The sequence below is a fragment of the Pyrus communis genome, chromosome 16, assembly GCF_041283825.1.
Source record: "Pyrus communis isolate YQ-2024b chromosome 16, ASM4128382v1, whole genome shotgun sequence".
Taxonomy (NCBI): Eukaryota; Viridiplantae; Streptophyta; class Magnoliopsida; order Rosales; family Rosaceae; genus Pyrus; species Pyrus communis.
Window position 1 is genome coordinate 17293411 of NC_142580.1, and position 23740 is coordinate 17317150.

The window sequence follows — 23740 nt, forward strand, 5'->3', positions numbered from 1 at the left end:
CACCGTTAAGGTCGGGCTGGGAGTGGTGGTCCTCATTTGTCTTCCCTTTTCCACTCCCTTTATCTTGCAGAGATGAAGAGGCAGCATCAGAATTTATTTTTTTGTTTTTTTTTCTTTTCAGATTTGACTATCGACTTCCTTCAGCTAGGTTATTGTCATTTGTTTGGTGAGATGGGGCAGAAAAATATGTCTCCAACCTTTTATGAAATGCACCAGTGACAGAGCATAACTTGCTGACTTCCCCTCTTGTTTCTGAGCAATTTTTCCAATGCTTCTCATCACTTAAATCATGGTGGACTGGAAGTCTTCATTTGTCACCCTTTGCCCAATCCCTCTGAATGAGTCGGGCTATCTGTAACTTTAGAGCTTTGTGGAGAAGCAAGGTCTTCATGTTGGTCAGATGCCTTAACCCACTCGAAGAGCTGTGGCAAGGCTGCTCTGAATCTTCCTCCAGAGTCTATGTTTCTTCCTTTCTGTTTTGGCATATAACACAAAAGGTCCCACTGGACGTGCCAAAATTATGTTCAGCATATAAGATCCTCCCACAACTTCCCCTACGTAAATGATGAACTCTTGAGTTAATTTTGAAAGGTGTCTTAGTGAAGCCTTTATTAGGCTTTTAGGCTCAGTTACAAAGTTAAATAAGAATGTCAGGCGTGCCGCTATTGACCAAGACCAACACATTGTAGATTGGTTTTAGATGTTTTATAAGTCGTTTTATTGCGCCACCAGTTAACTGAGCCTCTTAATCTAAAAATTGTTTATGGAGGGGTTAAATCCATAATAAGTTATTTTCTATACATTGAAGACAAGAACTTTAAATTTCTTTTATGTCGAAAGCCAAAAACATAATCACAAACTGATCAACCATGATCCAATCAGTTTACAGTCATTTGTGAAAGGATAAGACAGAAAGTAAAGTAAAGCAGATAACAAGCAGGAATCAAAGGTAAAAAGTTTGCAGGAATTCATATAAAGTGTTAGTTTAAAAAGACAAACTGTATGGAAAGACAAGAGCACATAAGTAAATAATAAACACAAACGACCAGACAAAGTTTCAACCTATTCGGGCAAACTTTGATGCTTGTCTGGCAAGTCATTTGCAGTTACAATGTATATACTTACGAAAGGAAATTGAAAGCAAGAAAATCGATACTACAAACGAAAAGTAGCAGAGCTAAAGCTATAAAGGAAGTGTTTGAACTACAAAAAGAATGTATGAAAAGTGGTAGAGCTTTTAGAAGTCTTTTTGGTTATTTCAGTTAAGTGTTATTTCCTCTAATTATCCTGTTGCCTTTATAGAGGCTTTCTGCCATGTGAATTAAGCTTCTCTGGCTTGTTACATTCTCTTTCATCCAAGTGGTTGATGTGATTGTTGGTAGAGGATGAGTCTCTACTTAGAGCAGTTCCACCGTGGGCTATTGCCAGATGAACTGGCTCTCAAATAGGGTCAGAGAGCTCGAGTGGGGAGGTCTAGCGTGTGCTGGCAATGGAGCTCGAGCGGGCCCGAGGAAGAGGCCGGCAAGGCCATGTGACGCAAGGTTGACGTCTGGACGACGTTAGCCATCATCTCCTCTGCATTTCTGGGCCTCAACCTTACAGCTACTTGAACTCTTCCGGGTACTATTCGATTCAAAAAAAGTTAAGCAACAGGCATACGAGCAACATTTCATTTACTCATTTGAATTTGCCATGCTTATTCTATTACCTCAAATTTTCCAAATTCTAAACATTTATTTAAATGATTAATTGAAATAATGCTTCCATTTTTCTCCAAAATTCAATCGAATCCCATTTGGGGAAACAAAAACTGACCTCTGTCGTCCTTGGAAGCTGCGGAGCCAAACAGTGTGGGGCTGCTCAGCCGCAAGGCGGATCTGGGAGATTGAGAAGGAGGGAGCCAGGACTTGAACGATGACGTTTTGAAATTAATCGGGCAATCTAGCTTCATGGCACCCCTTTGCACCACACCATTTCGCGAAGTCATGGACTGCAGAATTGCAGCAAAAATTAAGAAAGGCATTCAGGTGTGCTGCTCTGCTGTGTGTCGGAAGTTCGGGCTGATGTGTTGGTGGCGGTTTGATGGTTTCAAAATCTTATCGAAATTTATCACCAATAATTGTTTTTTTGAATAATGACACGTAATGCAACGAGAACGATTAAAAATCTTATCCGAAATTACAAATTAAATTATTTTGTATTATTTTATAAATAAATAAATACTAATATTTTATTGCATATTGTCAGGGCTATTCAATGTAAGAGTGGAGATGTAAAAGACAGTTACTGTTCACTGGGTGGATTAAATAGTGAATAGCCTCGGGGAGGGGGGGACTTTGCAACGGTGGAGTTGGTCTTAGATATCCGAGCTTTGATCCTCTTGAATTTACAAGTTTTGCCACTGGAAAGTGTTTTTCCCCTCTAAATATGCTTGCAAAACATCATTTCTAGTGTGAACAAGGGTAGTCTTGCCACTCAAACCTGCCACATCAAAAAGTGTTTTTCAAATTCTAAGCCAATTACTGTTTATTTATGTTGAAATTAAATACCCATAGGAAGTGAGGCTATTTTGGTCCAAACATTAAGCCATAGTTTGGCGTCAAAGATTGGATTGAAATTAATAACTTAGTGGATTCATGCATGTTGAAGGAGAAGGTGGACGTTAAACTCGCAACCTTTATCTGGGTTGAAGGCAGATGAATTAATCATGAATAAACTAGATGAGAAGGTTTTTTCATAACTAATTCATCGTTTACTTTCAACTTAGACAAAGTCTGGGATGACATCTATTTTTTTCTTTAATGCACATTGAGCTTGGTGAATTATTTGACACCAAATTATTGAATAAGTAATGCTGAAAAGATTAAATTTGTAAACTAAATTTTGTTATCTAAATTACATAGAAGACGACGACACATCCTTTACTTTACAACATAAAGTACTTATTTTTTATTGGTGACACATCATTTATTTTGCAAGTTAGTCTACCTAGCATTGCTCTTGTTCAATCTGCATGCACTTGGTTAAACACATTTAAAATGTTGTGAAATTTATTTCAAAAATGAAATTTTAGAAACTACTTTTCTGCACATTTATACACTCACAGCTGCATGATAAAAATTTCATGATGCTGATTTTTACAATGTACTTGAGTGGAAAACTGAATGTTAAAATTGACTTAAGATACAATCGTTGTATCCGCAAATATAAATATGGCGTACTACGTTGTTCACTGGGCCACAAATTTGCCCTCCCTCGAACAGAACCCGGACCAACTAGGACTGCAAGAAACTTGGCTTAGGATCTGTTCAGAACTTCATCCTCTCCAGTGCTTATGTAAGAGCTAGGCCAGAAAGTTAGACGCCAACCTTAACTACTAAAGACTTCTCAAATTGCTTGCTCCAGCAAATCACCGGAAAGATCGAACTTTGGTCTTTATACCATGCTGATTACCATGAAAGATTTTCCTACAAACATCTAAAGCTCCTACTAAGGAGAAAATTTGTCAGATTTCGGTACAAAACATTAGGCCTTCCCGCCATCCGAGCTGCTGCAAGCTTGATTTGGAAGCACAGCGTTGCCACCAAAATCTCCATCCAAACTCATCTGCTGGACTTCTTGCGGGGAAAGGATCTTGATGCAGCGAACGCAGTTCACAAATTCCCTGGAATAGGCGAAACAACCAATTTAGAAACAAGTAAAATGACAAATCAAGATCCTATTCTTTTGGCCCACAATGTTAATGGATCTTTAATGCAAAACACCTTCAACTTTCGAGGGACAAAAAGAGGCCATGCTAATTGGTACAATTAAATGTTGAACTTTACAGTATGATGTTTTGATGTGTGTATGCGCATGATGTATTTCAAATTTCAAGCTGAAATGAGACTTAAAAGACTTACTCCCAAGGGTCATCTCCAACTAGCAGAACATCTTTCTCATGATCTACATACACAAGTTTCCAGCCTACCCTCCCCCGGTCCTCTAACTGTCCCTCTATACCAAACCGTCGAGCCAGATCTTGTTTAAGCCCATCATAATTTGAATAACGTGTCACATCTATGGACCTCCCAACAGCTCCGCGTTTGTACACCTATACATAAACACCAACCAACTTAGAGCTAAAGACATAATCCGAAATACTTCAAATAGATAGTACTACAATTCCATTGTAGTTTTCAATTTAAAATATCAAACCTTGGTGTATGTCCTCATCCGCTGAAGTGGCGGAGCCGGAGCCCATGGGCCACTGTCCAGGAAGCCGCTATCGTTTATTGCTGAGTCAATCGAATTGAATGTAATATCTGGAACTCCAAAGGACTGGGAAACCATTGAAGATGAAAGCTCCGGCTGAGCATGTTTTGAATTTTCGTAGTTGCCAAGTATGCCACCCGAAGAGAGATTATTTGAAAAATCCCTTGCTAACCCCACCACACCTTTTGCCAACATAGGGTCAGGATTCAAGGGTATCCCCAATTGGCCATCAATGTTGGAACCACACAGAACATTGTTTCTCTGATCTGCCAGAACTTCCACTTCTTGACTGGCATCCCTGAATAACATTGATTGTGGATGGAAAGGCAATGGTGCGTTATTCTGCTGTAAATGGACATTGTTCTGCGAGAGGCCAACTGAAGTTGTTGAAGATGATGTGTCCAGGTAATCTGTGTGGGCAGCTGCACCGCTCATGTATGCTTGCGGTGTAAGGATTCCTTGACTTTGATTCTGAGCAATGTTCACTGAAGGCGTAACTTCAGACTTATGTTGGAAATCTTTCATTAAGTTACCATGAGATGGCATTGTGTTTATGGCACCAGAACTCAATATTGTGGTGGCAGACAGAGCCATGTCCTCCCCTATTGATGAGTTCCGATGGGCTCTGTTGTTCATCAATGGTTGAATTACGCTAGGACCGTTGTTTGTGGATGGTGAAGTTGAACAAGATGGAACCTCGTCTGTAATCCCTGACTGCCCTGCTCCGGCAACTCCAGTCATCATATTGCTGGCAGCTGTAGAGAACTGATTGGTTGTTGGTTTTGGAAGATGTCCCATATGCCCGGACATTTCAGGCAGCACACCAGGTTGCTGCTGTTGAAGCTTTGGCTGCTGAGGTGAATGAGAAAACTGACTATTAGCTTGGCTGTTATTATTCTTTGTCATCTGCTGTGGCATTGTTCTTGACTGAGGATGCGAGGTTTTTGCCATTTGAGGCATATCTGGCATTTGGGTGGGAGAAGGCCTCGTGAAGCTCTGGGACACATCAAACGTTTGCCTCTGCTGGTCCTGGAGTTGGACAATTTGACCGGGCTGTTGCAGTGCCTGCTGCGCTAAAAGTGACTGCTGTTGCTGTTGAAGCTTTTGAAACAGTTGAAACTGAAGCTGATTATCGGAAAGATTTTGCAACTGTTGGTTCATTTGATCAGGTGGTTGATACTGAATAAAACTCTGCTGTTGATTTTGAGCCGCAAATTGTTGTTGATGCTGCTTTAAGTTCTGAGGGAGGTTTCTTTGAAGATGGTTTTGACTATTATGGACAAGTGTTGGAGGTTGCAAAAGCTGGGACTGAACTTGGCTCGAGGGCAGAGTTTGATTAACCGAATTTTGTCGGGGTTGTTGAGAATTATCACCCAACTGTTGTTGACGTTGCATCATGGATGCTAACGGGCTCGTTGAGGATGACAGCTTTGGGAGTTGATCAAGCTGTTGCACTTGCTCAGGTAGCCTCTGGCCATTAAATTGTAAATTGTTCATCTGAGGTATTTGAGGAACCAACAAGCCCAACTGCTGAGAAAGATCTGCTCCAGCAAGGTTTTGCATAGCCGAACCAGAATAAGAATGCATATAATTTGGCTGCATGGTGTTGCCCGGGAACGAATTTTGCTGCATGTTCATCCACTGGACTAAGCTAAGGCCAGGTAGAACCTGGGGGTCCTTCATGGACATTTCATCACCAAGCCAAGGCATTGTTCTCTTGAAAAGACTCTCCATATCAGAGTCCTCATCTGTGAAAGAAAAATCAAAGTTGTTGATGTCTTTTCTCCAAAATTTCAAATCCAAAATGTGGTGATGTTTCTAATGGTTTGTTGACCGACTCTAAAATGGAGCATAAAACATGCAAGTAAAAGAACAATGAAGCCTCCAAAGGATTCAAATCATCAGTTAGCATATTTGCATTAACATACAAAAGATCACAGCAATGATACATTTGAAATCCAAAGGTCAAACGTTGATCATTTTACGACAAAGAACTAGTATAATTTATCGTTTGCTATATTATATCTTTTACCTGGGATTCCTGGTTGCCTGGGATGCTTCGATCTGAAGAAGGGTGGGGGACAAATGAAAAATGGAGCAGTAACAGGCTCAATTTCCCAAACTGAGACCCGATTACGCCTTTCCCCAGCAGTTGACTCATCCCAACCAACCTATTCAAAGAAATGTGAGGCATTAGGGGTTATTTTACATGATCGACAAGATGACCGGAAGTAACAAGGGAAGAGATGCAATGAGAAGTTGCCATAACATTTACCTGCAAATTACGCCATTGCGAGTTCTTCCATCTAACAGGATCAAGATCACTAATTCCTGTAATAGTACCCATGTACCTGCACAACAAAACTTCTTATGTTCAATTCCTAAACTACCATAAGGTTTTTATCTGTCAAAATCCAGCAAACTTGACGACTCCATTACTTTAAATAATGTGCTATACGGAATTGCATTCCCTAGACCAAATCATCAGCATTTCTAATTTGTAACATCTAATTGTTCATTATTTTCTAGATCACTGATGCTGGGATTCCTGGATTTCGCCACGGTAGATATACTGAAATACAAGTATACAACTACCTTCTTGTCCCTGACTCTTCAGTTTCTAACATCATACGAAAGCGCATGCCTAGTGATAGTTGGTTGCCACATGCTGCCTTGTAGTACTTGGCTAAAGGGATAACAAACTCCGATGGACTAGCCCTGCATATAGAAAAGTAAAATTCAGTACAATTTCAGATAAATATATTGAATTCATTTAAAGAGTAATAGCAGGGCGATTCACTCCCACAATTACGATTCTATAGTTGAACTAAGACATCTTAGAATAAATAAATAAATGAAAGATAAACCTAGGATTGTAGAACACCGTGAAGGGGCTATTATTAGCGGCAGCATGAGCTGCAGCTGCTAGAATTCCAATATGCATACTGTCACTTGATAATACCGAAGATGATAGGTTGGTGGGTTGCCTGTTAGCTCGTCTAATTCCCAAAAGAAGCTGCTGCTTTTCATCCCTGATCATGAAAATTGTGGATCATCATATGAAGTTGTTTGTGCACTATATATTTTCGTGTCCAAAAGAGGGAAGAAAAAAAAAAACTCTAAACCAGAAACTCCTCAAATTTTCAATTCATAGTAATCACCTAATGAATAAAACAGAATCACCAGCAAAAAGCCTCTTCCCGCTAATAAATAGGCTCCATCCTGTTGTAAGTAAGTGACGTTTTGGTTGCCCTGAATCAAACAAGAAATCACATAAGATGTTTAGAAATAGATGGCACCTTATTGATCCATACATGTGACATTCAAATGACTAGAAAGATGTCATACCTCTATAGATATGGCGGAAGGTCCAAACAGCATCATGCAAATCCCTGGCAACAAGCTCTTGAGCAGGTGGTTGCATGGAGAAATCCTATGTAGAAGCAGAAACACTATTAAACGTTGCATGTGGTCCAATATCCTAGCGGACAGGTTTTGCGTTTCTGCTGATGCGTCCTGGGTTTGAAACTCAGCCCTCACCTAAATTATTGTAATAGTTTCGAAGCCGCCCCCTTCCCCTCCCCCTAATAATAAAAATAAAAGTGTGGCAAACCTTGGAAATGATGTAAGACTGCTTACGAGAGGAGGGAAAATCTTTTCCGCTGCACGGCGGGGCACTGAAAAACCTCCATGAGTGCTTGTATCACTTGCTGTCAATGTTTTGCAGAAAAACTCTGGTTGGGGCTTATTTGTCTTGAGCGTGAGATCTGATCTCAATAAGGCATCCTTGTCAAACTGCACGAGAAGAAGTCGATGAGTTAAGGTTTCAGAAATTTTTACCTTTTAAAGGACAATGGAATATCACTTAAAAGTGACACAAGGGGATGTCCATAGTGCTATCACAACGTAATGATCTTCCAGTCATTTTGAAGATAGTACTTACTGACGACACAGGCTGAAGTGTCATCTGAGCATAAACTTCGTCTGTTTCGGGGTCCGCCTAGTGAATCAAACATAAGTGAGAAAATCAATTAGAAATGATCAAGACTATAAATCTGTTTACAAAGTAATACTTAGAGCAGATGAAATCAGCCATACATGCAAGGTGACATTGTGAAGGAGACATAGTAGCTTGGATGGAAGGTTCGGGTAGTTTGGTATTTGACCATCCACATCCTTTTTTATAGATGCCGCAACCTGAAATCGGAAATTTCGTACACAAATCAGCACAGACCACCTCCAAATCGAACAAGTAACAGAAAAGACCGAGGAAATTCTCCAAAAAGAAACAAAAATAATAAATGTAACTCTTAAATATAAATAAATTCTTGAGCTATGAGTGTAATTGTTTACAGACACCCAAAATTTCTTTCTGTAAATCCTAAATTCTTGAAAACCATCAACACCAATTGCTTTATTCGGAAAACAAATTAGTAGTAGGCACAATATCTCTATGCTTTTCAAATATATATACATATATATATATGTATGTATGTATGTATGTCTGTATGTATATTGCTATTAACAGAAAGAGGTGCTTAATAAATGAACTCAAAAACCATGATGAGCATTCATAAAAAAGGCAAAGCAGAATGTGAAGGATAAATGCTGATGCGGCGCATGATAGCAACATCCGCAACCAAAAACACCCACCTGTTCGCTGTGGCCTTGAGGGAAGTACACCACGTGCGTCCCGGCCGGCGGCAAGTTCACCAGCGGCCCGGCGCACGCTTGCCATAGCTCCGGGTTTATGCTCTTTACATTCTCTCCCCCTGCACACGTGCCAGCCACCCATTCGTCAGAAACCCCACACAGCACAAAACCCCCGTTTTTTTTCCGTTTGTTTCCCGACAAAAAGCAAACGAGGGGAAAGAAAATTAAAGACCAACTGAACGAGAAAGAATCCGGATTCCTGAGAATCTCAGAACTAACCGCCGAGCAGCGGCAGTTAGTTACCGAGTCCGTACAAAAAAAAAAAAAAAAACTTGTAACGAACAAAACGATGTCGGAAACAGACAAAAAAAAAACCGAACAATTGTATGGATCGACCGATCCATCGACTGCTTTTGAACATCATCTTTAGAGGGAGAGAGTAAATTGATTTGAGTGTTTCTAGAGAGAAAAAGTACCGACCTTGGCATGAATTGGATGCGCAACTGGCGGCAGAAGCTCCGGCGCTGTTCGCCGGCGGCTTCATTGTTTGGTCCGGGGACTTGAGTTCTTACGAAATTGTATAAATCGCAGAAAATATCACTTGCTCATCTCCCCGGCGAGAAATTGGAGCTGCTTTCTGAACTCGCCTCAGCCCCCGGAGGACGCACTCGGATCATCAGCGGAGCTCAGATCAGCTCGGCAGAATCTGCAGGTCCCAAACAAATTGAAAAAATGGAAAAATAAAAACTTTCCCGGAAAAAGTCTTTCCCGGGAAAGGTTAGGGGCTTTTCCGGCGAAGTAAAAGGAGGGAACAGAGAGGCAGAGAAAAAGGAGGGTTTGCTGAGATTAAGAGGGACCAAATGCTGAAGCTTTGCCCCCTATCTTCCCCTACACCACCCAGACCAGACACTTCCTCTCTTCTCTCTCTTCCCCCTCTCTCTCTCTCTCTCTCTTCTTCCCAATGCTCCTCTCTCTCTCTCTCTCTCTCCTCCTTGAAAATGGCACTGACTAAAAGGTAACATGGGGCTTTGTCATTTAGTTGACCTTATGGATTTGGGGTTAATTCTGGTTTTCTCTTGTTAACCATGATTAGTTTTGGAAAAGGATTCTCTCATATCCATTCCTCCTGATCCACCACGTACGTAGATTCGGACTATTGAAATTTGATCCAACAGCTAAATTTATTATAACTTTTAAAATATGCCCCTATTTGTAACTGTTTGATCAAATTTTAACGGTCTTGATCCCCAAACTTAATGGATTAGGAGGAAAAGATTCGAAGATGATCCATTTCCGTTAGTTTTTAGCTTAGTCTTACAATTTACAACAATTATCACTTCTTAAATCTTAACTCAAGTTTTATACTGAACAAATTTAAACACAAGGGATAATGCTAGAGAGATCAAATTTCTAAATCAAATTTTATTGATTAATGTCGGCCAGTAGATTAATTCGACTTAAGTAAATTCAAACTAAATTAAAAAAAAAAAAAAAAAAAAAAAAAAAAAAAAAAAAAAGCCAATGACATAAAAGGCTATTTGGCTTTTTTTACTTTAGCGAGACATTCATTCACATTTTGGCAACATACATCAACAAGAAGAAGAACGACTTGGAGTCTTTACTGAATGTAGTCCTTCTTTTAGCCTTTTTTTGGGACCCCAGCTCCTCACTTGTAATATATGATTAAAATTTAACCGTTAATTTGAAAATATCAAACGGTAGTTTAATTAAGTTAACAAATAAATTTAAAATATAAACTTAAAAACTAGTATTATTGAGGAGGTTGTGTTTAGTCCCTTCGATTTGATATGGTACTATATTAAAACCTTTCGGCTAAAAATTGCCAACTGAAGTCATACTTGTCTAAACCAGTTCATAAAAGCTTTTGGTTTGTCAAGGGTTTTGTTCTGTTTTCATGCTTCTAGAATCACTTCACATCTTAAATTGTTCTTACAATTATTTTTTTGTTCCCAAATTGACCCTTTTGACCCTTTCGCAATATCAACTAGCCCACTACAAGGAAACAAACCAATTAAAGCTTGACTATTTGTTATTGGCTACAAAAACCAAACATGATTAAGTAATTGACTATTTTGTTGACCGTCCCCGTCACTTTCTTGTGCACCACATGATGAAAGTTATTGTATATTGCTTCTTTGTGTTTCCCTTGTTCTTGTCATTAACAACATCATGTTTACTGGTTGGCTGTGTTAAATTTCTGGTTTTAATTATAAATTTTTTGTTTATTGTCTTAAAAACCTAGAAAAATAAATTAAACTTATTTACACAACCAAAACAAAATAAAATTTGTAACACACACAAGTGAAAAGTGGACGATTTCACCATATATTGATGTAAGATCCATCATATAAATAGGGTTATAAATCAGTTCGATTTCGAGGCTTGGATTTGGCTCGTCCTATCAAGTTATGATAGAAACAAGTCAGGCTTGAGATATACTATATTCAACTCGTAAAGTTTTCCAGCAACTCATTCATAAAGGGTGTTTTTGGGCTCATTGTCTTTCACTGGAATGGACTAGACTAATTATTATTGTAGTATTGTGTTTGTTCTGTGCTAGGACTACGTTTAATGAGATTAGATGAGACTAGCTTGGACTAACTCCTTCACTAGTGAGTGTGATCGATGGAAACTAAAGACACCATTCGAGTGAAGGTCCCTGATCTCTGCTCTCTCCACCATCTCAAACAACCGTCTCCCAACTAATCTCCTCCGCCCCTTCCCTTTGTCCGCCTTTACTTCAACCGTCACAACGAGCTCCACGTGCCATCCCCTTACGACTCCCTCAGCATCACCTTTGGCAACCTTATCTTATACACCCTCAACCCTCCCTCCTAACCCCTAGCTTCGCCTCTCCATCCACTTTTCTATTCGTCCGCAGATTTGCAAATCGAATTGAGCCCCAATGTTCGAATTTCCTGAGCTCCAAAACCCTAATTGACGAAGGGGTAGTTATGGGCGACTCAATTTTTGAAGAACAGAGGTCTAGAGGTTCGAATTCAGAGACCCAAGTCATTTCTGATGTGGAAAGTATGGATATTAATGACCTGTTTGATGAGTATCTTAGTTATGTGGGTATTAGACCATTTGCAAACCTTGGGTTAAAACCTATAATTTTTAACCTAGAAAATTTAGGTTTTAACTCAGGAACAACTTTTCTACTCCAACCTTTCTGGGTTAAATTTTTAGCCTCATATTATTAAAGAATGAATTCTTAGGCTAATTTTTTTAAAGTAACTTTTTATTAAAAAAAAAAAAAAAAAAAAAAGTGTGTAGACTACACTAATTTAATTTTAGGAACATTTTAACCTGAAAATATTTAAATTCCGATAAATATTGAAAAATCACTAAACTAACACCATGAAACACTATGAAAGAATATAAAACGCATGATAGAGATTTATAAAACACAAAACACATGAATCATATTAGATTTTAGCCGTTAGATTGAATAAACTTAAAACAAAACATTAAAACACTTAAATGTGGACCGTTGGATCCAACGACCCATTTGAATGTTTGCCCTTGGATTGAACAAAAGAGCCATTAGGCTCATTAATTGAATGGACAAGTGGGCGACAAGCCTACATGGGTGGGGTTTCCACTTGCAGTGCATGTGCGCTAGTGAAAATTTGACATTTGGCCTTCAACTCCCATCCTTTATTTGCAGAAGTGGGTCACACCACTAACCCAAACTCAAAAGCTGGTCGGAATTTGCCCTAACTTTGAGTTTTAACTTTTAACCCAAAACCAAATTTTGGGCCAAATGTTTAAGAGAAATAGGGTGGGTTTCGAAGCCAAATTTTGAGACTTACTCCAAGGGTTGGAGTGAGTCTTAGAGTTTTGAAGTTTGGTTCTGATTTGGTTTCTAGGTTGCTAACTGCAAATCTTGGAAGTTTTGAATTTGCAAGAAAGGAAAGGAAATAAGCGATAGAAATGAGAGAGAATCAGACAAAAATATGTAAGATTTTATAATTAAAAATAAGTAATAAAAATTTAATCCAAGCTAGTCCAACATAGCACCAAATAGTTCACAATTCTAGTTTTGCTTAGTCCATGCCAAGTCAATCCAACTTAATCCCTGAAGCTAGTCTAGTCCGAGATAGTTTGGTGCAACAAACGCACCCTAAAAGTCTTAAACGGAAAGATTTTTGTGTTTTAAATTTGAAGTTTAAAATATTTTTTAAATGTTGAATACCAAATTTTTTGGGCAGTGATGCCCACACACCCATTTTTATCTTTGACATACTCTTCTCAATTTCTTGTTGTCGGATCAAATGAAATGAAAAAGATCAATGAACAAAAATTATTAAGGGTTTGTGAGAAGTAAAAATGGGTATGTAGATATCATTACTTTTTTTCTTCTTTTTTTTTTTCCTATTAATTTTTTAGTTATTGATTTTTACACTTATATAGCCTGAATTTAATGTAAGTTTTGAATACCAACTTTAAACTGGTTAATACAGCTAAAGCTTGGCTAGTATAAGAAACGAGACAACAGCAATTGGTAAATTGCCTTGTTGATTAGGATATTTCTCTCGACCTACTACATTATGGATTCAAATTTGCTCCTCGCCTCAGTATAAATTAAAGTAGTAATGTTGTTGGAACCAAATTCGCGCACTGTCGTTGGTGGTGGTCACAAATTTGAGTAACCTATAAAAAAAAATGTAATGAGCCTATCCTCTCTTCTATATTCATATTAAAAAAATATATAAATTGACTGAAACGATGCAAAAAATCCTGACCCTGAAAGGAGAAAGGCCAGTGATGGGCATTTAGGGGAGTAAACAATCATGAGCAAGCCTTAGATTGGGGGGGCGGGTGGGGAGGTGTGCCAACCAAAAGCACTCCGATGATCAAGTTAGTAAGTAAGTTTAAGACTTAAGTAGTGGGCAAGAGAATTATAGTGCAGAGATTACATTACCAGAGACGAACTATGGACGGATGTTTTACATTACCAGAGACGAACTATGAACGGATGTATTTATACCTGTCGGGAGAGATACTCTTTTAGGATAGAATCTTGTTCTAAATCGGAAGAATCTTAGAGGATATATAGAAGTAGATATTGCATTCTCTTAGGAGTTGTGATTACTTACGGCGCACGCCAATTCCTAGATTGTAGGAACTCCAAGACATATTGAGATCTGGCTGATTCCATACCGGATTAGATCCCTTGTCTTACGGAACAAGCATGGTCATTCTAGCAAAGTTGTTTGGATTTCACCCATTGCCCTGGAACAAGATGATTGTAGCACCGCTGCTTTGTTTGATCCAACTCCACTCAGAGCTAGTGAGTCCATGATTAGACTTCTGAGGTAGCGATATTCCTATCACCTTAATTGGAAAATCATGATCCCACAAATATCATTTTGTATTTGAAAATTAAAAAAATAGAATGGAAAGAAACAAGGCAAGCCAAACCAAAGGTTCAAACAAACAAAAAATTACACAAAAAAATCGATAAAATTGTAACCCAAACGAAAATGGTATATATTCGGCTTGGTTCAACTCACTTACACCTCTACATACAACCCAACACTATACACAACTACAAACGTACAAACGCCACCAATACAAATTTGAAAAAAGCAAAAAAAAAAAAACATATTTTATTAAATTTGCAAACCTTTTACTCTACTTGTCCTAACAACTACTTGAAGTAACAAGTATTTTACTTGTCCTGATGACTACTTAATGAAGTCGCAAAGCTAGTCTAAATTATTTTCTCATCCCACTTTTTTCAGTCAGGTAAGATTTTTTTATTAGAGCATCAATTGTAAAATTAAATTTCCTCTCATTCGACTGCTCAAGAAATTAGCATGCAGTGCATTGCCCTCATGCTTTTCCTCTAACAAAAAGAAATTTAGCCTATTTTCAGATATTAATTTCGGTTCAAACAGTACACACAATATTTCTTAATTGATATATTTTATTCGATTGATTTTCTTCATGAAAAGTAAAAACGAATTGCATAATTGGGGAGAAGATTGAATGAGATCTGCCACGTGAAGATGGATAAAGCCGTGTCCGTTCTAAACTGGGAGGGGATGGGAAAAAACCTTGCTCTAATCAACTATACTAAGTAACTAGACGTCTGACCACTTAGTAGTACGATCTAGTGGTATTCTTCTTCGTTTGTAAGTGAGAGATCTTAGATTCGATTTTGGCCAATAGTGAATTTGAACCACATTATTGCTAATCCATTGTGAGGCTAAGCATACTCTCTCATTCTTAGTGTAGATAATATCATTTGTTAATAAAAAAAAAAAGGTAACAGTACGTATGGAGCATCTTGTTGTGATTTGCTTCCTATTTTGCAAATAAAAATTTGTAGCACCTCACCTTTATGGTTTTCTTTTTCTCCACTACATAAATTAGAAAGGTCGCTTGCATTGAAACTTTTTTGGTGATGCTATAGTGTTTTGGAAATTGAATTTGATGGTGGCCGTTTTAGTGTGTTCTGGAAGTCACTGTAATCGTCTGTTTTTTTTTTTTTTGGTCTCAATTAAATGCATTAATAGTTTTTAATTTATCTAATTTTTGAAAGGATGATCTACGAAAGAAAACTTAAACAATAGCTGGTTTGACTTGTTGAAACAAATGTAAATGTGTCTTATAAGGACGAGAGAAAGCCCTTATGGAAGATAGATTTACTAGTCGTAGCCTATTCAAGCCAATTTTACAATAAAAAAAAAATACCGAAAAATGTTGTCTAAGTGTCTTTATCCTTCGCGATGGAAATACCCTCTTCTCCCAACCCAAAGTCAACAAAGGGCAAGCATCTACTCCTAGCAAAAGACGTGTCGAAGTGAAGGACCTTGAAATTATTGAACGTAAATATGTGCATGAGCCTATGCAAACAGGGTCAAAAACTGTAGATAGCTAGGTTTTTGTAAGCCGTGATCAACGAAAACTCCAAGATTGTCATATATGACAACTGATGTTGCTCGTGACTGTCTACGCAGATCAGAGGTCCAGCTAGCGCGTGAAACACTCTTTCAAATAAAGTTATTCGAGAGATCCCTTCATAGAAGAGAACTCAATATATATAACAGATACAAACATATACATATAAGTGACATGTCGTCGATGCTCCTACAGATATAATGGAGACGTGAAATTAAAGTCTTAATCAGAGAATTTAAAAAAACCTTAAATAAGCTTATATAAAGAGTGGAGACACTACACTACAAATTTAAATGTTCACTTGACGAATTTAACCTACTCAACTATATAGCTATAATATCGCTCAAAGAAATAGTTATATTGCAATCACTTTTTTTTATTTTCCCCAAAGAAATATTACAATAAATGAATTCAAGTAATAGTTATTTGTTGCCACTCAATATTACGATCTAGTAGTATTTCTCTTCACTTAGAAGTGAGATGTCTTAAGTTCGAATCTTATGGACGGAAAATTGAATACCAAATTAGGCTATTAATTGTATGACTTAGCCGAATTTCTCCTCTCTAGTATAAAAATACTAATGTACTAAAAAAAAAAGTAATAGTTATTTGTTAATTTGTTAATTTTTATTTATTTTCTTAATTCCAACGGGCAAATGCGATTTGGGTCATGGTGTGGGTCCACATACCATGCATGCATGTTTCCTGGAGAGATGGGTGGTAGGGTCTGCTGGTTTGGCTTTAGCCTAATCCATATAAGCTTCATCAGAAAACCTTGGCCGGAGTCGGAGTGGCATCTTGACGACCTATAATTTCCTACAAGTGATTGTGGTGGTGATTAGTTGTGATGATTTTTATCTCGTTATTTAAGAGACGAAAAAAACTTTAAAATTAAAGATTCTATATAATATAATTCCTTATAAATGTAATGGTGGTTCCATGATCATCCTAAGACTGTAGATGTGTTGTCATCATATCAATCATGGCCACAGAATGAATAGGGTTATATGGAATGACAAACAAGTGACCAACGCAACACCATTGCACAAATGATTGATGGATGTTAGTCTATTTTCGCTTATATATATATATTCCCTTCTCACCCAAAAGAAACTTTTAAATGTTCAAGTTTGTTTAATCAACATTGAAGAAATTCACCCTAAAAAAACTAAAAAAATAAAAAAAACAAAAGCAAATTTAACGATGAAAAAAATCATCTTTAGAAGGATCATCAAACTATACTAGTGCCAAATGTATAAGTACAAAAAAAAAAAAAAAAAAAAAAAAAAAATTCAGCATCATACAACTAGTTTGAACTAAGAGGAAGACCCTATCCATTAGGACAATTCATCACTTACACTTACAATTTCATTACAACCATTTGAATGTGATTGTTTGTATTAAACTGATATTAAAATGAAGCCATTTGATGCATGCAGAGTGATTTTCCATCATATCCACCGAAGTTAATGTAAGAGGGAAGTTACAATTAAAGAAAGTTTTTTTCTTTCAATATATATATTTTTTTTAACAAACGATATTATTTACACTAAAGTGGTGGGGGAGTCGGCTAAACACAAGGTTCTAAAAGATGCTAGGCGCTAGTCGGGTTAGGCGGATTTAAGTAAATATATTGTATTTCGTGTAAATAAGTGTCTGTTTATACTTAAAATATATATAATTTCATCATAAATTAGAAAATAGAAAGACATATATATTATGAAGTATTGGAACATAATGAAAACATGGGGAGCAAACATATAATGTGTGTTTATTTAAGTGTTCAATAAGTCTCTTACAATTGATTGGAAACAATTAAAATGCAAAAGGAAACTTATCTATTTTCTATCCAAGTGAGTTGCAACTTAGGCAGGTATCTAGGCAGGTCTAGGAGGGCTAGGCGGTCTAGGTGGGCGCCTCAACAGGTCTAGGCGTTCTTTCTTAATTTTCAAACACCTAAGCATTAATTGGGGCGGTGACCAGCCGCCTAACCCCTAGATGGGGCTTAGGCGACGCTAGGCGGAGATTTTTAGAACAATAGCTAAACATCATAATGGATTAGTTATTATGTGGTTCAAATAAATCTGCTAAAGTTTCACTATGAGAGATTGAATCTTTCAAAGGTGGTATGACTAATTTATTAGAATTACAACACATGTATTATCATAAATATTAAACTCTAAAGTTCAAATCTAAAACCCAGCACACTATAAATTGAGCGAGTTAACTTGTAAAGTGAGTTGGTTGGGTTGCACCTCAATTCGTTGGCCAATCCAATAGATTCGGATTGATATTGTTGAAACTCATTTCACCCAAGAAAATGAGCAAACCAACTCACCCAAACCATTTTTAGGCAGGTTGGGTTGAGCGGGTTCCATGGGTTGGAATTCATTTTCATTTTTTTATTCCTAATGTGAGTATGAGTGACAAATACAATCCAAACCCAACCCAAGTTAACCAATTTCAGATGAATTAGTCGGTAAACCACTAATATGCCCACCCTACCACACATCGACAACCACATCGTATATACATCAAATTAGTGATAGTTTTTCTATCCTAAACTTTTCTATCCTAAACCCTAGTATAGGAATATGATTAGCATAATGTGCTTAGTTCCCTTGCTAGTTTCTGAAAACCATTGCAAAAAGTTTAGAATACGTGACATACGTAATATTGTTCTCTTGTCAAATATTTTGGACGTGTAATTTATTTAGAATATTAATATGAATTATACGTTGAATTAAGTATTGTGTTTATTAATGCACAGCTACTCACAATTCGACGTGCCAAGATCCAGATTGTTTGCATTTTACGTTTTGCATCATACACTAAAACAAATTGTTGAATACTAAATATCAATGAATCTAATTGGATTTCTCTTCTTATAAATATTAGAAGAGGTGTAACTAGAACATTTGATATCTGTGAGTTTTGCTTGTTTTACACACCTCATGCTTAAATTTGCAAACCCTACTGGGAAATGAGAACATTATTTTTGAGGAATATAATGTCCTTATCCCGTTATCTTTTATTGACAGTGATTACTGAGCCGCGAGCGTGCATGCAGTAGCCAAAAACCCGGCAGGTTTAAGGGACTCACAATGTCCGACGTAATGGCGCGCATGTGTCACAGCCATAGAGAGAATGATACGTGGCTTATAGAAAATTATATAAGTCAGAAATTAGGGTTAACGTAGAAGGAGAGAAAAAGGAATTTGAGGGCACTGGGCAATTGATTTCGGAATAAGATTCTTTTCTCTTTTTTTTTTCTTTTTTATTTCTTCTCATTCCATTTGAATGGTTACGGTTAAATCACGTTAATATTTTATATTAATTTTTTATAATAAGAAAAAGACAAAATAAAAAAAATGTAAGAAGAGGAGATGGAAATTGATAGAAATAGAAGAGAGAGAACCGTCTATTGATTTCTCCTCCCAATGGCCAGTAGGGCCCACACTAACATCACATAGTATGGGATTGGGGAAAAGTAGAGCACGCCGGCCTGCGTTTTGGTGTTTCAGATTTGCTTTGGGAGCCTCTTGGGTTTGGCGTCCCTAAACTTTCTATCGTATTCTCATTTTTCACTCAATTTTGAACAGTGTTCTAAAAAACGGCATAAGCGTTGGTGACCTGAGTCATTTTCTTGTAAATCAGTTGGAAAAATTGCCTGGGCTCTAGGCGGCCGCCTAGGCAAGCTAGGCAGTTTTTTTTTTTGAATGAAATTAAAAAAAAAAAAAAAAAATTCCTATCTAAGTCTAAATGGTTTAAAATTGTGAACTTGTTGTACATGTGTCATCCTACAATACTCCTCATTATGGTTATATGACATATATGCTTAATGTGTTTTAAAATTTTGGATTTGTTGGATACTCTTTTTGCATTTTATCATTATTTTATTATTTCATTTATAGATTTCATACAAGTATAATTTTTTGTAAGTGTCAATATGCACCTATTTACAAGATATACAAGAAATTTATCTAAATCCGTCTAGACCGCCTAGCCACCTAGGCGTTAGGTGCCAGCCCACCGCTCGACTAGCGCCTAGCGTTTTTTAGAATCTTGCTTTTGAAATATGCCAAAGGTCAAAACCCTTGCTGGGTTTGGGTGAAGGATTAGGTTTGGGTGTATGATTTACAAGTCCTAAAATATTAAATGTTAAGATTGTAAGGGATTGATCACACACAATTAGGTAGAACGGATTAAAAGTGTTCTTAACGCGCATTGCGATGACATTAGGGGCTGATTCACTATTGGACGCGAGTGGTCTTGGAACCACTTGGACATCCAAAGAAGCACATTTGAAAACTTTTGAAGACCACCCAACAGTCTGGACATGTGGTGGAAGAGAGAATATCACTATGACTTTATTCTTGAACCTTGGTTATAACGGACAAGAAAAACTTTATCTCTCCAATTCCCACGTGACCAAGTCTCATTTTTTTTAATTGTTGTCCAATTAGGTTGTGTTACCTTAGCATTTTAGTTAGCAAAGAGATGGTGTATTACTCAACCAATATTTTAAAACCATATGTTTGACACCGTTATTTTTTACAAAATTCCTTCTAAATTCATACAATCCCAAAAAAGTATTTCGTAGAATACTATGAACTCATAGCTACTTGCACTTGGATCTCATACCATCAAATTCACTAATATACTCAAGCAAAAATTCTGATATTTTTGTATGTTTTATGTTGAATAATAAGCCTCAAATTTTAGTACAAGTATAGTTTGTAAGTGTAAATAAACATTTACTTGAGTAAATTTACTTAAATTTGCATAGTCCACCTAATCTTTGTCTAGACACCATCTAGGCGCATAAGCATCCGAGCCTGCCGATGGATTGGCTCATAACTCCCTTGATTAAGACTACCTAAAATTAAAATATTGAATCCACCACTAAATTAACATATATGAAAAATATGTAAATAACTCATTCTAATTAGAAATTTGCACCCCTCCTCCTACACGCCTTCATCATTCTCTTGCAAAACATTTATAATTTCTCTTCTTATTATTATTAATCTCTTCGAATTTTGAAATTCATCATTTCAAACTTAACCTGAAATGCCAAAATCCTCAATCCATATCTCCCTGTGACACGTGTTTCTCCTAGTTCACCAGGAATAAAAAGAAACAGGCATATTTCACCTACTTTTTGGCGTTGGAAACATGGAATCTCATTCTCATCGTACTTACCATCATATGACATGTTTTTTGTTTTTTTTGGGATAAATTAAATTACTACATTAAGTTTGGAGTTGATTACAATTCCTTATAACATCTTTAAAATATTTCAGTTTCATACCTTAACTACTATTTTATTTCAATATAATACATATGTTACATTTTCCATCAATTAATCAATTAAGTGATGACGTGGCGGTCAAATTTATACCACGTGGCGGCCAAATTTGTGCCACGTGGCAAACAAATAATTTTTTATTCATTTAAAATATTATAATAATTTACCCTAAAAAAAAAAAAAAAACTGAAATCCACCGTCCCGCAACCCCCATCCTCGCAAACAAACCCAAAAACCTCTCACCCCCCGACCCACCTCCCTCTCCTCCACCCTCTTCACCTCCCCTCCCATCTAAAAACCCATCCCATTCCACCACACCCCCACTTCCCCTACTAACATTACATTACAAAAATACAATCCCAAATCAAATGTAAGAAAACCCTAATTCAAAATTTCTAGGCAAATTCTAATGTCTACTACCCAGTTCACAGAACCCTCGAAAGAACAAATTTAACAACCAGAACCCCAAAATTTGAGCACAAATCAGATTAAAAAAAAAACCCACATCTACAAGCTTCAAGCTTTAAAACCCAGCAACCAGAGGATCATGATTTTAGGTGGAGGTCAAGGAGGGTGATGTGGCCTTGGCAGTCGCCGACGAGAAGGAGGAGGTGGGAGCTGGAGGGATCGGTAGAGAGGATATTATGGCAGAGAAGGAGGGCTCGGTAGAGAGGAGATTGTGGCAGAGAGGGACCCACTGCCGCTGCCGTTGATGCATCTTCTCCGAAGAGGTGGGGTGGGTTTTTGGATGGAAGGGGAGGTGAAGAGAGTGGAGGAGAGGGAGGTGGGTCGGGGGGGGGGGGGGGGAAGGTTTCTGGGTTTGTTTGTGAGGAGGTGGGTTTCAGTTTGTGTTTTTTTTATTTTTATTTTTTTAGGGTAAATTCTTATAATATTTTAAATGAATAAAAAAAATATTTTTTTGCCACATGACACAAATGTGGCCGCCACGTCAGCACTTAATGGATCAATGGATGAAAAATGTAACGGATGTATTATATTGAAATAAAATAGTACTTGAGGTATAAAAGTGAAATATTTTAAAAATGCTGTAAGAAATGGAAATTGACTCTAAACCTGAAATGGTAGAGTGTAATTTATCCTTTTTCTTTTCATGTTTTGGTGTCGATATGACATGTTTCATTTCTTTCTTTAATTCCAAGAAAAACTATTATTTGCTGACAAAATTGAACATCTCTTTAACGATAATGGAGCGTGCTCATCAACAAGAGAAAATTAAGAAGAAGAAGAAGACATATTGAAGATAAATATTTCGTCATAATGTTAGTTATCATTTGAACGTAAAGTTACCTCATTGTACGTAGTCACTAAATAACTTGAGGTTTTATCATAAATGGAAGGAAATTGTTATTAGCATTTTACTAATCTTATTCTACACTCTTCACAAGTGTTTTTTTCCTTTCTAATTATAGAAAGTTTAAAGTGCAAAATGAAATTTTTGGAGTGCCAATAACAATTCCTAAATGGAATGATAATATAAAAAGTAAAAGTGGGAATCCTCACAACGTTAGAACTTATGAAGAATTTTGAATAAGACAACGTGATACATTTATGATATGCCTCAATGAGAATGAATATGAGTATTCCAATTACAACATGAACCACACGGCTCAAGAAGATTCCTTACTGAGTCATAGATTTGTAAATTGACCATTCCTCTCTAAATTCAAACTCTGATTAAAATTTTTTAGGACATCTCCAATGGAGAGGGCTAAAGATCCAAAAGCCAAAAAATGACCTGATTTGCCCAAAAACTCATCTCCAACCGAAGGTGGGGCTATAATACTATGGAGCTCATCAGGCTATTATTTGGTCAAAGAGGCATCAGGCTGCCCAATTGTAGCTTTTGAGCGAAATGCGGCTAAAGGAAGAAAAATCTATTGACCAACCCCATCATCTCCACCCCGTCCCATCTTAGCTCCTTTTTAAGGCCCAGCTCTTCAGTTGCAATAATTGATTCAAATTCAACGACTAGTGTGGAGCCAAAAATAATTAAGAAAAATATGGAGGCGGCACGTGAATTTTTGGGTAAAAAAGACAAGATTACTCTTGAGGCACATCGGAACTCCTACGCACAAGCAGCGAACAATCATCGCTCAATCAAGGTCAAAATGATCAAAATAGGTATTTATTCAAAACCTATTTCATCCATCCTCATCAAATCCTCCCCACGAGGCAACCTCCAAATATTCATTCAAAATAAGATTAATTACCTATATTAATTAATTTTCTAATTAATTTCCTAATTGGTTGCAAGATATTATGGTGACATAATATCTTGCAATTATACCCTAAACCCACCAAATGAGGCCCGTTCCCACCTCTCCAAAGGGGGCCGGCCACACCCCTATTAATAATACCTCATTTTCTCCAAAAACCTAAGTTGAATCCTCTTGCAAAATTTTCTAAATTCTTCAAACACTTTTCCCTCAAAATTCTAACTTTGACATCAGAGGTTCTTCGGCTAAAGCCCCTCTCCACATATCGTGGGCGCATGAGGCTCTTGACCTTGACTTAAGGTGTTAATTGTTTTTGCAGGTGCATTTTCATCCAAGAAGAAGAAGGAAGAAA

General features: G+C 37.2%; 1 protein-coding gene across 2 annotated transcripts; it reads right to left on the minus strand.

The window, feature by feature from the left end:
* Positions 1–3067: 3067 nt before the first annotated feature.
* LOC137730970 (auxin response factor 19) lies at positions 3068–9927 on the minus strand. Of its 2 annotated transcripts, none has more exons than XM_068469994.2 (14): positions 9388–9927; positions 8908–9026; positions 8353–8451; positions 8198–8254; positions 7894–8049; positions 7603–7687; positions 7416–7506; positions 7122–7286; positions 6850–6972; positions 6530–6605; positions 6287–6425; positions 4198–6002; positions 3903–4093; positions 3068–3664 (listed from the first exon to the last, which is right to left on the minus strand). In XM_068469994.2, the coding sequence occupies exons 1-14, from the start codon at positions 9449–9451 to the stop codon at positions 3526–3528; spliced, it is 3309 nt and encodes a 1102-aa protein (XP_068326095.2). In that variant the 5' UTR covers positions 9452–9927; the 3' UTR covers positions 3068–3525. The 2 variants fall into 2 exon arrangements, with proteins under 2 accessions (XP_068326095.2, XP_068326096.2); XM_068469995.2 differs by having other exon boundaries at positions 7868–8049; positions 9388–9895.
* Between the last annotated feature and the right edge of the window lie 13813 nt (positions 9928–23740).